The sequence below is a fragment of the Acartia tonsa genome, chromosome 2, assembly GCF_053477335.1.
Source record: "Acartia tonsa isolate MP-2025a chromosome 2, ASM5347733v1, whole genome shotgun sequence".
Lineage (NCBI taxonomy): Eukaryota > Metazoa > Arthropoda > Copepoda > Calanoida > Acartiidae > Acartia > Acartia tonsa.
In genome coordinates this window covers 49,921,019-49,935,445 of record NC_137261.1, presented here as the reverse complement: position 1 = coordinate 49,935,445, position 14,427 = coordinate 49,921,019, and the positions used below count along the sequence as shown (strand labels likewise).

At 31.1% G+C, this 14,427-nt stretch overlaps 2 protein-coding genes across 5 annotated transcripts in view; both read right to left on the bottom strand.

Moving 5' to 3' along the window:
• The window catches only part of lig (ubiquitin-associated protein-like lingerer), a 498,059-nt gene that overhangs the window by 107,385 nt on the left and 376,247 nt on the right, over nt 1–14,427 (bottom strand). The gene's annotated exons all lie outside the window — the stretch shown is intronic.
• Nucleotides 1–14,427, bottom strand: part of LOC145312840 (uncharacterized) — a 30,843-nt gene that overhangs the window by 2,684 nt on the left and 13,732 nt on the right. Inside the window, exons 7-8 of the mRNA XM_080152077.1 lie at nt 12,413–12,528; nt 5,981–6,037 (exon numbers count right to left, since the gene is read on the bottom strand). Coding sequence (XP_080008203.1) covers nt 5,981–6,037; nt 12,413–12,528 — 173 coding nt within the window. The remainder of the gene's footprint in view (nt 1–5,980; nt 6,038–12,412; nt 12,529–14,427) is intronic.

Genomic DNA, 14,427 nt, shown 5'->3' with positions numbered 1-14,427 from the left:
GTAGCTTCTCTCCTATTTCTAGCCCCTGCGGGGGGCTCTAACCCTGCGGGGCCAATTACCTAACCCTGTGGGGCAATCACCTAACCCAATGTAACCTAACCTAACCTAAAATAACATATAAAAAGCCATTTAAAAATACGACGAATCGCCCCTTATGAGGCGATATTACGAAAGGGACTATTCCCGATACTTTCATATTTGGTCAAACACAGAGTCAAAGTTAGATATATAACTTTGACATTCTATACTTTATGTTCAAAAATAACATATTTAAAAGGATAGATAAGTCAGGGATCTAGAGGGATAAGAATATGACCAATAAATTGGTATACAATACATCCCCAATTATGAAAACAAAATTACCCCTTCTGTACATTACAATTACTTGTTGAAACGTTTGGAGACTCAACTAAAAGAACCAACCTATCAAAATTTATAAAAGTCCCCAAAGTTGTTAAGCCAACGAGTATGAAAACATTATTATAAAACTTTGGGAGGTAATAGACGTCCAATGTTTCCTGCCTTCTTGTAGATAAGTAGAGTTAATATCTTAATAGCCCAAATCCATTGGAAGTTCTAAACTAACGTATAATAGAGCTAAATAGATCTTTCACAGTACACTGTTGAACAAATCCACTCAAAATTTTCAGTGAATTTAAAGCGAAGCCCACCTCTCCATTTTTAAAAGAGATATCTCTCAAAATTAGCATAAATGTGGGGTTAATCCCTCTACCTGGAACCCCTAAAGGCTAGGGGTAGGGCAACTTGTTAAATATATATAATATATATATGCTAGCAGCTGCAGGGGTGCATCTCGAGGCTTCACATTTAAAGGTGTAGGAAAGTCGGAAAATAGCATAAAACCATACCAAGACTTCAATCTAAAAATAAAATGCCTTAAACCATCCAATAGCCTATGTGAAGATTCTCTAAAACGTATGACCCAATCGGTTATAGATATCTTAGGCTGAACAAAAACCCTTACTACTTTATATTATAGGAAAAACCTAAATATCTAAACCTTTTTCCCTGGGCAGCAATAAATTTGAAATTAATTATATCCAATGTGAGTTTAAAAGTATTAAACTTGTGACACAACATTAATTTTACAAAACAGAGAGTGGCCAATGCTATGCCGTGCCAGGACGTTCAAGCTTTTTTGTTTGAGTGGGGGGTTGTAAAATATTGAATATTGAAAATTTTAGGGGTGGCTACGGTACCCCCAAATTCATTTGGGAGGGGTAATCTTTATATCATATAAGCAAGGACGTCCAATTTTTTTTTATTTTTTTGGGGGGGGAGGGTCAACCCTTTATACCCCTCTTGGACGTCCCTGATGACTTGGCAAACTTTGGTGATGGTAATTAAAATGTATCAAAATTCATATTATTGATATCAAGACGATTGTTTATATTCATGATAGGCCAAATTCCATATAATGACAGGAAAAAATTGTCGTCAATCATTTATTGTTCAGTTTGTTTATCCAGTAGGAGTGAAGTGGACGGGGTAAAGGGGGGTGAATGCGAGAGATCGTTATTCTAGCCAGCTATTAGTTTCAATTTATTAGAATACATGATAATCTGGTGTAAGATCCATAATAATATAAGTCTACAGAGGCTGTCAATACTATGTCACTCTGGACCATTTTTATTACATGAAAATAGTCGACAGAAATAATTTAAATTGCATCACAAAAAAGACTGCAATACTGTGTTTTATAAAAATTATCTAATAGATATATTATTTGATATCTGTGTAATATGTAATAGAACCAAGGAATATTTTGCTTTTATAGGTTTTACTTTATCATCCTTTCAATGTTTATGTGCGTAATTTATAAAGAATATTCAGCTGGTGTACCATCATATCTGCCTTGGTTCTTATTGGTTTTATTTAATCTGCATAGGTACTTTATTAATAGGACGTTTGTCAAGTACGTTTGACTTATGGATATAGAATATATGTGGTGGATATTATGACAGGGGAAATTTTTTGGTCAATTTTAGGTTGCTTACATGAACATCACTCTTTGGTCAGTTCGTTCATCCAGTAGGAGGATAGATGGGGTAAAAGGGGTGAATGAATAAGATTCAAGTAATAATAAATTCCATTGTTTTTCCATCTGGACTTGAGTCAATTATGGGCCTGCAAGAGTTACTGCACTACACTTACACCTTTTTTAAAAGGGGTTATACCAATTTTTCTCCTATTTAAATACTTGGAGGTTTTAGAAAGAGAGAAATTGTGGGTAAACCCCCTTAAGATTTTAACCTAACCTCAAACATATAGAGGGTGGTATTACCTTCAAAAACGATGAAACCTAACAATTCAAATTCAAGGCCCTTAGTTTTTACAATCAAAACTCCCTCCTCCAAAAAATCTGACAATGTAAGGATAAGCACCCTCCCCCCCCCCCAAAAAAAAATACCCTGATAGGTATAAAAATATTCATTTTACAGCCCAATTGTTGCATTAATCACCCCTTCCCTATAATAATAAAGCTTGAAAGACCTCTGGTTCTTGGTATGTCGTTAGGTTACTTGCTTACAATTACAAAAATGTAGTAATAAACAGGACACTTGAAGAAAAGGGTCTTGTTAAGTTCACAATTAAAAGTTCCTGGTTACTATTATCTCCAAAAACTTTATGAACTTTAAAGAATACTAGCTGCCAAACTTCTGAACGTATGTGTCATGCCTACACACAGTTTTCTGCGGACTAAGAAGGCCCGCAAATTATCTAAATAGCTAAGATCCAATTATGCACAGGAACAGCTTCACTGGAGAAAAAACGAGTAAAATGAGTTTTTTTTCGGGCATTTATGGGCACATTTAGTAATATTCATTCCTGATTAATTGCAGGCCTTATTTGTTGGTTAAATATTTTTGCGAGCAGGCTTAAAAAATACATCCTGTATTGTTATGACTATATACATAAAAAGGCTTTTACAATTTTTTTAATAATAAAATAGCGTCGTTTGTATGACATAACGGCAATGATGGTCCACCTAATATTCATTGTAATTGAATATATCTGGTACTATTGGAATATTATTATTTACACAAAGTAATGTCAATAACCAATCCATTTTAAAAAAAATATGCCCAAGAAAACTACATAGTAAATGTGTACTGAGGAACATGGACTTATAATCCAAGATATTTTTTATTTAAATCATGCAATGCCTTATGAATAAAATCTTTAATCAATTCATTTAAAAAAGAAAATTACCACAAAAACTAACGGTTAATCTGTGAGGAGTCACAAAATTTTTAAATGATTTTTTTTTGTTCATTTACATACTTGTCTGGCCACATGTATGAACTGAAAGATCTCTCTAACTGCAGGAATAATATGGCTCTCCTTTACAAAGAAGATTCTTTTAGGTCCCAGAAAGTTATTTTATATTTCAAAATAGGGTAATTCAAACCTCACAAAAGAAATAGCCATGAGCGAAATTTTTAAAAACTTTACATCTTTAAATCTAAACTCTAAGGTTAGACAACCACATATTCTTTCTATGCCCCGTTGGGACTCTAGGGGCATAGCTGCTGGTATAATTATATTGTTGATAATATGTGCACTATTAACATACAATATGAACAGGAGTCATGGTTTATCAACAGGAAAATAGGAAAAGAATTAGGAATTCTAATAGAAATTATAAGCATGTAGAAAGAATGAATCCTGTATATATATAAACATTTGGTGTTTCCTAATTACTGCACAACAAATTATTATAAGCAGCAATTTCTTGGTAAAGTGATTTCTTGATAAAAATAAACACCTAGCTATTTAGTAGCATACAATCATAAGCGTGGGGGAGGGAGGTGTCAACAACCCCCTTAAAATTAAAAAAGCCTGTCACCACCTTTTTTTTATCAAAGAAATAATCTTTTTTGCAAACCCTGCTTACACCACTGAAAGCAAGTATAAATTATTTATTATCTAAAATTAGAATCGCAAAGTATCAAAACAATAAAATAATTCAAAATTAAAGTAAAATTTTAATATTTTAATCAGTTATTGCGATTCTATTATATTGAATTAGCGGTTACGCCCTAGAAGCCTTTAGGGACACCTAAGGTGGGAAGTAAGATAAAGTGAACATTTTTTTTTGAGAGGAGGTACTCATTTCTTATTTTGAGGTTAAAGTTACCCTCCCCATAAATAGTTAAAAACCTTCCATGGACCTAAACTGTAAGGATAACCATACCGGTCATCGGTTAGTGAGATCCTTAGCTACAGACAAAAAGCTTACTACTTTAAAAAATACTAGCATATTCGCCCCTAGCCACAAGGGGCTTTGACCAAAGAGGTTTGATCAACCAAATTTTTTTAATTTTAGATTTAAAAGAAAAATTATAAATAAAATTTTTTTGGGGGGGATATTTTTCATTTTTTGAAGGGGTTTGGGGGTGTCCTACCCACCAAGAAAATAGTTATAAACTAACCCAGGACCTATGAGAAGCTACCCTGTAAAGAAGATCCCGATCGGCTCAGCGGTTAGCGAGATCCTTCGGTACAAACAGACAGACAACGTTCTACTTTGATTGTGATTAAACAATATTAAACGCTACTGCTTATTTTGATGTTGAAATGAAGGAACAGCCAAACATTATAGAATCTTACATACTTCAAATACAGACAGAAATATCTTTATGGTGAGGTGTTTAAATGGACATCTCTTTACTGAAGCGATAATTCTCCATTATTGTAATTTTGTAATAAATAGTTTCTGAGATTGCAAAAGCATGAACCTTTAAGTTAAAAATAAGTTTAAATAAAATTGAAGTAAAACTATCATATTAGTTTTCTTTTATATATAACTGAATCATTGCAAAAAAGGATTAATATGTGCTATTGGCTGCTAAAGTTAAAAGAAGTTAACTCTAAGACTGTACAATTGTACATATCGATATATATTTATACTCTGTATATAAAGATGAAATAGATATGTGTATTAGATTTTTTTTACTCAAGCATTGATATTAACTCCCATTATTCGTGGTGTTACCTCTACCCCCCCCCCCCTAATACATTTTCAACAATGGTTTAAGTCGACTGGTTTAAGAATATATGTGACCTTTTACATTTGGACTGGGGCTTGAATCGCAAATAGTTTTTTTTCAAGAATACTATAAACAATAGGTGGTCCACTAAAAGTTGAAGGGGTATTGTCGATCGTTGTATATATGAATTTTTTATTATACATTTCTTTATCATCGTTTACAGATTTCTATTTTTATCTTATAATACTGCTTGAAAACTGTACGAAATTTTATTGTTGATTTATTGTGTTATGCTATTGTCTTTGCAATTGTCACCTCCTTCTCCAATTATATTTTGTTTTAAAATTTCAAAATAGGCGCTGAAGGAGTATTATACAAATTATTTGATAATAGAGCCCAATAAATCATATGATTGCTCTTTTTCCATTACTTTGTTTACCTCCCCCCTCATCACCTCATAGTTTAAAACCTACCCTGTGCCATTATCAACGTTTCTTTGGTATGATCAGTGCCGTAATTTACGGGATCTCTTAGAAAATACACACACACACACACAATTGTTTAGAATTGTAAAGTTGCTCCTCTACGAAAATAAAACCTAAACACACGGAAGTGTTTTTTTCTGAAATACTCTAAGTTCCTATATTTTTTGCATAAGCACGAGGCATAGAATAAGTTAAAAATATAACCTAAGCTTTAAAGAATATCACATATTGAAGCTTTTTATGTGTCTATAAAATATGACCTCATACTGGCCTATCATAAATCAATCAAAATGTATACTGGCCCTACATTGATAATGAGAGGCATAGTAAATAAATACAATTTACTCTGAAAATCAAGGAATCGCGCCTGAGCAAGCAGCAATAAAAAACATACATGATAAATCTTCATTACGAACGTGTAAGAAGGTTAGGTTTTTGGCTATTTTTGTGGGTTGTTATTCTGTATTCTGTATTGCATACCTGAGGGGATTTGGAAGCATCAAGCTTTTATTTCTGAATTCCTGTAGTATGCTTCTCCTGAAATAAACAAAAACTTATGTTCAATTTAACTAGCAAAATATTTGTTTTTAAAAAGCGAAACTTTTCTATGATTAGAATTGGCCCGTCTGTTAAAAAAGACCAAATTGCTGCAAGATTGTGTCAAAAATGATCCATATGACGTCATAAAATGAGGGAGATGAGAGGAGACGTGGGAAAGAAAACCCCCCAAAAAGAGATGGATAATACCTCATTTTTTGACGCAATTTTGATGCAGTTTGGTCTTTGTCCGTCTGTTTCTCTAGCTCTTATCTTCAATTTAGACATTTTAGAAATTTCTATCGATTTCAAACTTTGCTTGATGATTCCTTTAACAGTTAGGTAAGATTTAGAAAGACTCCTTAAAACAGGCTGATTGTGAACTTTTTGACAACAATTTATCTATTTGATATAATTATCTTCTTTATCTGAATTTTGTAATAACTATTCTTAGGACAAACACAGGGACGTCTAAGGGGTGGGGGTGTAAAGGGGTGATACCCCCCCACATGACTCTTTTATTTTTAATTTTACTCCCCCCGCCAAAAAAAAACAAACTTGGACTTCCTTGCCACTATGAAACAAAGATTACACCCCCCCCCCAAAAAAAAAAAACAAAAAAACCTAGGGTTAGGCACCCCCAAAATTTTAATTTTTAATCCTCCCCCCCCCCCAAATAAAAAAGCTTAGACGTCCTTAGGACACCAACAACAATATAATAAGCGAATTATCTACAAATCATTTCATAAGATTTAAGCAATTTTGCAACATATTTAAATAGATTAGTATTTAGCTTTTTAAATTCTTATTCTGCATATAATTTCTGACACTCTACAAGTTTGTTATACAGTCTCAGGTTAGAGCTTCGCTTTTATGGATGTTTTCATCATTGATTTTACATATATTAACAAGGATATGATTTTTAATAGTTTAATTTTTACTCCTACTTATGATATCAAAACTACGTGGGTTTAAATGAATACCTTTAGTAATTACTTTCTCTTACTCTTCTAACTCATATGCTATTACAATATGAAAACTACGTAGTTTAAATGAATACCTTTAATCTTCTAACTCCTATGCTATTATAATAGGAAAACTACGTTGGTTTAAATGAATACCTTTAGTATTTACTTTCTCTTACTCTTCTAACTCCTATGCTATTATAATAGGAAAACTACGTTGGTTTAAATGAATGCCTTTAGTATTTACTTTCTCTTACTCTTCTAACTCATATGCTATGCATGCAAATAGTGGAAAGGGAGGGGACACAAAATTTTAAAATAAAACAAGTACTTTTTAGCCCGAAGTAAAATTTTTGGTATAACATATATGAAGTAAATTTTAGGATAGCAAAGTATTGAAATTATGACATGCCATTTTTATCATATTTTAAGCATTAAACATACTTTATTTTACATAGATTAGCCTCAATAAAATCAAAGTGTACTACCCTTATTTTACAGACAGACCGACATAACAACATATCATGATTGTAGAAAATCTTTGCTTTAGAAAAAACTGATTTTTTCTTTATTAAATTGTGGCTTACCATTGTAAGTCAACCGATTAAGCTAAACCTTTAGAAGGTATACTGCATCTCATGAAAAGATATGGAGTTTTAGAAATTTAAATCATAAAATGTTTTTTTGTGATATCAAGCATGTAACCCCTAAGAAGCTGGAAAACAATTTGGTCTACACACTTTTAGCTAATCATGTATTTTTTTTTTATCTATTAACCCTTAACGGTTGGGGAGGGGGGGGGGGTTGAACGCCCCCTCCTCCGTTTTTTTTCTATCTCATTTTCGGGTTCCAAGTATGATCATCCAGTTCTCCAGAAATCTTTAAAAGCCTCCTGTGACCACAATTTTGACTTAGAGACTTCAAATTTTAAACTTTAGCTTTTCTTACATTAAATTTTCATAAAGTTCTGCCAAGTACAGCTGCTTGGCCTTTCATTGGTCATTTGTATTGTATGGTGTTATTTTTTAATAGGCACTATAAGCTGCGTCAAAATGTAGGCGAGATTCAAATGGATTCAAATAGTTAAATCTTTTTCTCTCTATATGATTGCACCATCTAACAAAAACACACACCCAGGGACATTGAACTGTAAACTAAAATGGTACCCAAGGTTTTATTACCTTGTTATTTTATTCATTGGCAAAAAAATCTTTGGGTACTTTTATTTAATTTTTGAAATATCTAAAAATATCAGCTAATAATTAATGAACCAACCAATCAAAATCTAAAAAATCTAGTTGTTAAGCCAACGCATACAAAATGTTATTTTAAAACTTTGTAATAAACATCCCAATTTCCCCTCCCTCCCTGAGTAAGATATAAAGGCAACCTTCTTAGTGAATTGTTTATCCGTTTATAATTGGTCCAGCCGTTTACGAGTTCGTTTAGAACACATACAAACTAATAAGTACCCAACACTAGTCGCCGGAAGGGAAAAACAGTTTTTTGAAACGGGCTATCTGAGATTATTACAGATTCTGATATATACATATATAGACTAATGAAAAATGCAAAAAACGAAATCAAAAGCGTTCCTTCTTGGGAGAAAATCCGGGAAAAAGATTTTAGCTATTTTTAACCTAGAATTCACATTGGCAAGCCTGCAAAAAATATAAAGACATTATAAACATGTCATTGCTCAGCACCTAGAAGTGGTAGAAAAATGCTATGCATACCATTGGAAAGCTCATAACCTCTAGTTTTCATAAAGGTATATAACGTATTTGTACTATTATTAATTTTTGAGCTATCCTCTAAAGTATACTCAAGTTTTAAAAATGCATTTTTTTCATGAATTTTAAGTTTGATACTAGTTACACAAACCTTTTTAAAATTATATTGCTTAGCACTTAGGAGTTATATAATTATTTTATAAAGGTACATTTGTATATTTTGGGTGATTTCAATTTTAGCTTAATTAAAAATTGTCTTTGAAATGCGTATAGTTTGTAGTAAGAACCAAGGAGGGAGGGCGGAGTTTATACACTTATAGGAAATGAAATGCAGTATAAAATTAGTAGAAAAAGTGGTAGAAAAATGCTACGCATACCATTGGAAAGCTCATAACCTCTAGTTTTCATAAAGGTATATGACGCTTTTGTACTATTATTAGTTTTTGAGCTATACTCTGAAGTATACACAAGTTTTAAAAATGCAGTTTTTTCTTGAATTTTAAGTTTGATACTTGTTACACAAAACTTTTTAAAACTATATTGCTTAGCACCTAGGAGTTATATATATTATTTTTTATAGGTATATTTGTATATTTTAGGTACTTTCAATTTAAGCTTTGAAATGTGTATAGTTTTTAGTAAGAACCAAGGAGAGAGGGGGGAGTTTATACACTAGTAAATGAAATGCAGTATAAAATTTTGCCCTGGTTGTTTTTGTTATAGTTATTGACCGGATTCTTTTTGTAAAATCTTTTATATGATTAAATTCACCAGTAAAACTCTAAAATTGATTTTTGACACTTTCCCTCTAGGGGCTAGTGGGGTAAAACAGCCCCCAAGACACTAAAATTATAAGATATGAGATTATTTTCAAAGACATTAAGTTAATTTTTTTTATGTTAACATTTTTGGACATTTTCAATGTCAAGCTAATTTTTTTAATGTGAATTTTTTTTTATATATTTTAGCAAAGCAGTCACTAAAGATTTCATTTTGGCACTTTCATTTTTGGGGCTCCAAAACACTAAAATTTAAAGTTATGAGCTTATTTTTAAAGATATCAAGATAATTTTTTTAACTTAAAATTTATTCTCATAATTTAAATATGTAGCCATATGTGGCACTTTCCTTCTTGGGGCTTCCTAAAACATATTAAAATTATAAGTCAGTATCAGATTTTGCCCTGGCTGTTTTGGACTTGTTGTTATAGTTATTTTTTAAAGTTGGTTCTACGATGTGATTGGTTATAAGATATGAGATTTTTTTTAAAGACATTAAGCTTATTTTTTTAATGTAAACATTTTTCACATATGTGAACTAAGGAGTTATTACAGATTTCATTTTGGCACTTTCCTTCTAGAGTCTATTGGGGTAAAAGACCCTTAAAATACAAAAATTATGAGTTCTGAGCTTATTTTCAAAGATTTCATGTTGAACTTTAATAAAAACTTATTTCAAATCATAGAAAAAAATAATTTAGTCCTTGAAAGAGGTGCCTAATTGAAATCAGTTAAGTTATTTGAAGAAAAAAAGTTTTCATTAACAAAATCAGCCCAGTATTTTTAAAAATAAGCCCAGAACTTAAACTTTTAGTAGTTTTGGGGGAAGTTTTACCCCACTAGCCACTAGAAGGAAAGTGTCAAACTTAATGTTTATTGATAATTAATTATATAAGATTACAAAAATAATCATGTTAATAACTATTCCAACTAGCCCAAACATCCAGAGCAAAATTTTATACTAAATTTCCTTTCCTAAAAGTGTATAAACTCCCCCCCCCCTTCCCTGTATTTTATAACTTAACAATTTGGGGTTGTTTTTTACCCCACTAACCCCGAGAAAGAAAGTGTTAAAATGAAATCTTTAGTTGTAACATAGCTCAATTATGTGATAAAATTAACATTAAAAAATCAGATTAATATCTCTAAAAAAAACTCAAGTCTTAAATTTTAGTGTTTTTGAGGGTGAAATACCCCACTAGCCCCAAGAAGGAAAGTGCCAAAATGAAATCTTTAGTGGCTACCTAGCTAAATTATGCAAAAAAGGTTTACATTAAAAAAATTTGCTTGATATCTCTAAAAATAAGCTCAGATATTAGATTTTAGTGTCTTAGGGGCTGTTTTACCCCATTAGCCCCTAGAAGGAAAGTGCCAAAATTTAATTTTCAAAGTTTTACTTGCATATTTAATCATGTAATTTTACAAAAAAAAATAAGGTTAATAACTATAACAACAAGCCCAAAAACATCCAGGGCAAAATTTTATACTGCATTTCATTTCCTATAAGTGTATAAACTCCGCCCTCTCTCCTTGGTTCTTACTACAAACTATACACATTTCAAAGACAATTTTTAATTAAGCTAAAATTGAAATTACCCAAAATATACAAATGTACCTTTATAAAATAATTAAATTATATAACTCCTAAGTGCTAAGCAATATAATTTCAAAAAGGTTTGTGTAACTAGTATCAAACTTAAAATTCATGAAAAAACTGCATTTTTAAAACTTGAGTATACTTTAGAGGATAGCTCAAAAACTAATAATAGTACAAAAACGTTATATACCTTTATGAAAACTAGAGGTTATGAGCTTTCCAATGGTATGCGTAGCATTTTTCTACCACTTCTAGGTGCTGAGCAATGACATTTTTAAAATGTCTTTATATTTTTTGCATGCTTGCCAATGTGAATTTTAGGTTAAAAATAGCTAAAATCTTTTTCCCGGATTTTCTCCCAAGAAGGAACGCTTTTGATTTCGTTTTTTGCATTTTTCATTAGTCTATATATGTATAAATCAGAATCTGTAAAAATCTCAGATAGCCCCTTTCAAAAAACTGCTTTTTCCTTCCGGCGACCAGTGCCAAATGCACACACACAAAAACACACACTCACACACTTACAACTTACTACTTAAAATAGAATAGGATAATCTTGTATTTATTATAAAAATCTATATTTAATAATTTAACCAGAAACAGTGCACAAATTAAACATACAATTTTTAATTATATTTATTCCAAAATTTAAGATTAGATTTTAGATTAAACATTCATGTTTTAATTTTATACAGATTTTGTGTTAAAATTAACATTTATTTTAATAATAATGTTAAGAATTAAGTTATTAAAATTTTATGAGTAGGATAATACCTTTGCCTCATAGCTCTGTATTTGAAGGGATAGGGAGTACCCAGAAAAAAATCGACTAATGGAAGCCCCAAAGCTTTAAAAATTGAGAACCTGATCGGCACCGTAAGTATTGGTCTCGCTGAGTTAGGGCCCTTGCAGGTCTTTTGTAGATTAGGTCTTTTTTCATTAGGTCTTTTTATGTCCAGTAAGTCTTTTTTGCCCCAATACCAATTTTAGTGTCTTTCTCTACGAAAAATTTACAAGACTAGCTTAACATTTTCGTTAATAATGAATAAAAGTAAAGAACAGAGGGGGTTTTCTATTGGGTCTTTGAATATCAGAAAAGAGCGTCTTAGATATTAACTCAGCCAAGTCGTTTAAGAAGAGCAGAACTCAATTTGCTAGCTGACAAAAAAAGGTCCCCACCACTTGGGCCAGGTATTTGTCTATTACATTTATTAATTATGAAATAATAAGACCTTACTCAAAAAACTAGTCACACAGGGCAGGCATTACAGACAAACAGACTAACACAAAAATTCTTTTACCTGACAACTACATTATGGTTGATGATAGAGACAAGTCCATCTGCAAGTACATCGCTCTCTTTAACCTTGGGCTTGTCAAGTTTCTCAGGTTCCCCTCCCTCATACTCACCAGAGGCCTAGATAAATTTTAAAAAATTTAATTGGAAAATTAAATAGTAGATATAGCTCTTTATTGTTAATGCTAAACATTTCAAAAGAAAATAAAATGGATTTAATATGAAGATAATTAGAAATAAAAGTATTTCAGTTTATTCTTCACTTACTAAAATATAAAATAGATTTTGATATCAGCTAGTCATTCGGTCATTTTGTCAGCTAAAGAAGGTGTCTTAACTTTTTAAATTTTCAATTAAAATAGCTAGTCGACGCCTTCTTTACGGGCATAGAGACACAATATTAACTTTAACTCAACTTATCTGCAGCTAAATAACTAAACAACAAAAATTTATATTTTCGTTTGAATGACTCTTTCTATCAAAGCAATGAATTGCATTTTCTTAAAATTCACGATTCTTTAGAGCCAAATAAAATGTTTCATTAACAATTAAAATTTATAGTCGTGTAGGGATATGTCATCACTTCTGCATATTGTCATATCCTCAAAGTTATTATCATAGCAGAAAAACAATTGCCAAAAAAATGAAGTGTATGCTTTTCACAGGGATCACAAGGGATAAGAACAGTACATCCCAGTCGTGATAAACAAATTACCCCTTCTGCAGAACACAATTATTGGTTAAAAGGTTTGAACTCATCTAGTTTTAATCAACCATACAAGATTTTTGAAAAGTACCCAAAGTTTTAAGGCCAACAGATAACAGGATGTGTTTATATCACATTGGGTACCAGTAACATTAACCTTCAATGTCCAATGAGTGTTTTCATGTAACGACAATTTTTGCTTTTTTAATTTGTATATTGCAATACATTTTGCAGATGTGATAACACACTTTTTTGTGTCTTTTGGTTGAGGCAAAAAATGTGCAAAATATTAAAAAGAATGGACCATAATATCTAGAGTAATGTTATTTGAATCAGTTTGTGGAATTACTTGTATCATTACATTGTGGATTCCTAATGTTATGATCACATTTAGCAAGGATACTTAAGTAGAAATTTAGAAATTCTTCAACAATTTTTTAACAATGAAAATTAAGACCATAGGAACCAGTTACAAGTTTAATAATGATATTATATAATAATTTAACTCAATATTGATGTTTTGTTTTTCTTTAATATTAAAACTCCATGTTTTGCTTGCTTGTCAGATTTTTTGAGTTTCGTATTTAAGGATGTTGACATCCTTGTTTTTCTATAGATGTTCTTTTTATCCGTGTGTAAGCAATGATCTCTTTTCTAAATTGAAATTATACTCTCACAACAATTTAGCTAAATTTGTTTTCTTCTTTTTCCTTGATAATTGTTTCTAGAGTGTTCATACAGAGAACAAAAAAAGTTGGATTTTGTGTTTTCAAAAATAATCTTAGTATTATTATATTCTGTTGATATGTCAAGCAGGTGATATTGTCAATATTATAATGCAATCAAAGCCAAATGGAAGTAGAATATACGTTGAAATTGTGAAAGGGAAAAAATTTAAGTTGTCCTCTGTCATTTGTTGGTCAAAGCGTATACAGTAGGAGGTAATTGGGATGAGAGGGATATTTTTTTAGCCAGCTAAAAATTTCACTTTATTATAGTTCATTATTAGAACTTTTAGACATACATAGATTATGATTCAATCTAATATTCTCAGAGTTTAGAGGAATAAAGAGATAAAAATAATTGATTAAACAGTTTATTGTGTCTTGAGTCTTTTTCTGAAAAGTGGTTTATAGAAACATCATTTCTATGCATTAGAAGTCATTCATTTCACAAATATCACTCAGCTTTCAATTAAACAACATCTAAAAAAGTGGAGCTCTAAGATCAGAAGGAAGGATAAGGAACAATAACTATTGTAGAGTGGCATAACTTAATAAGCCAAATATTCATTTACATTTCTAATAAAAAAT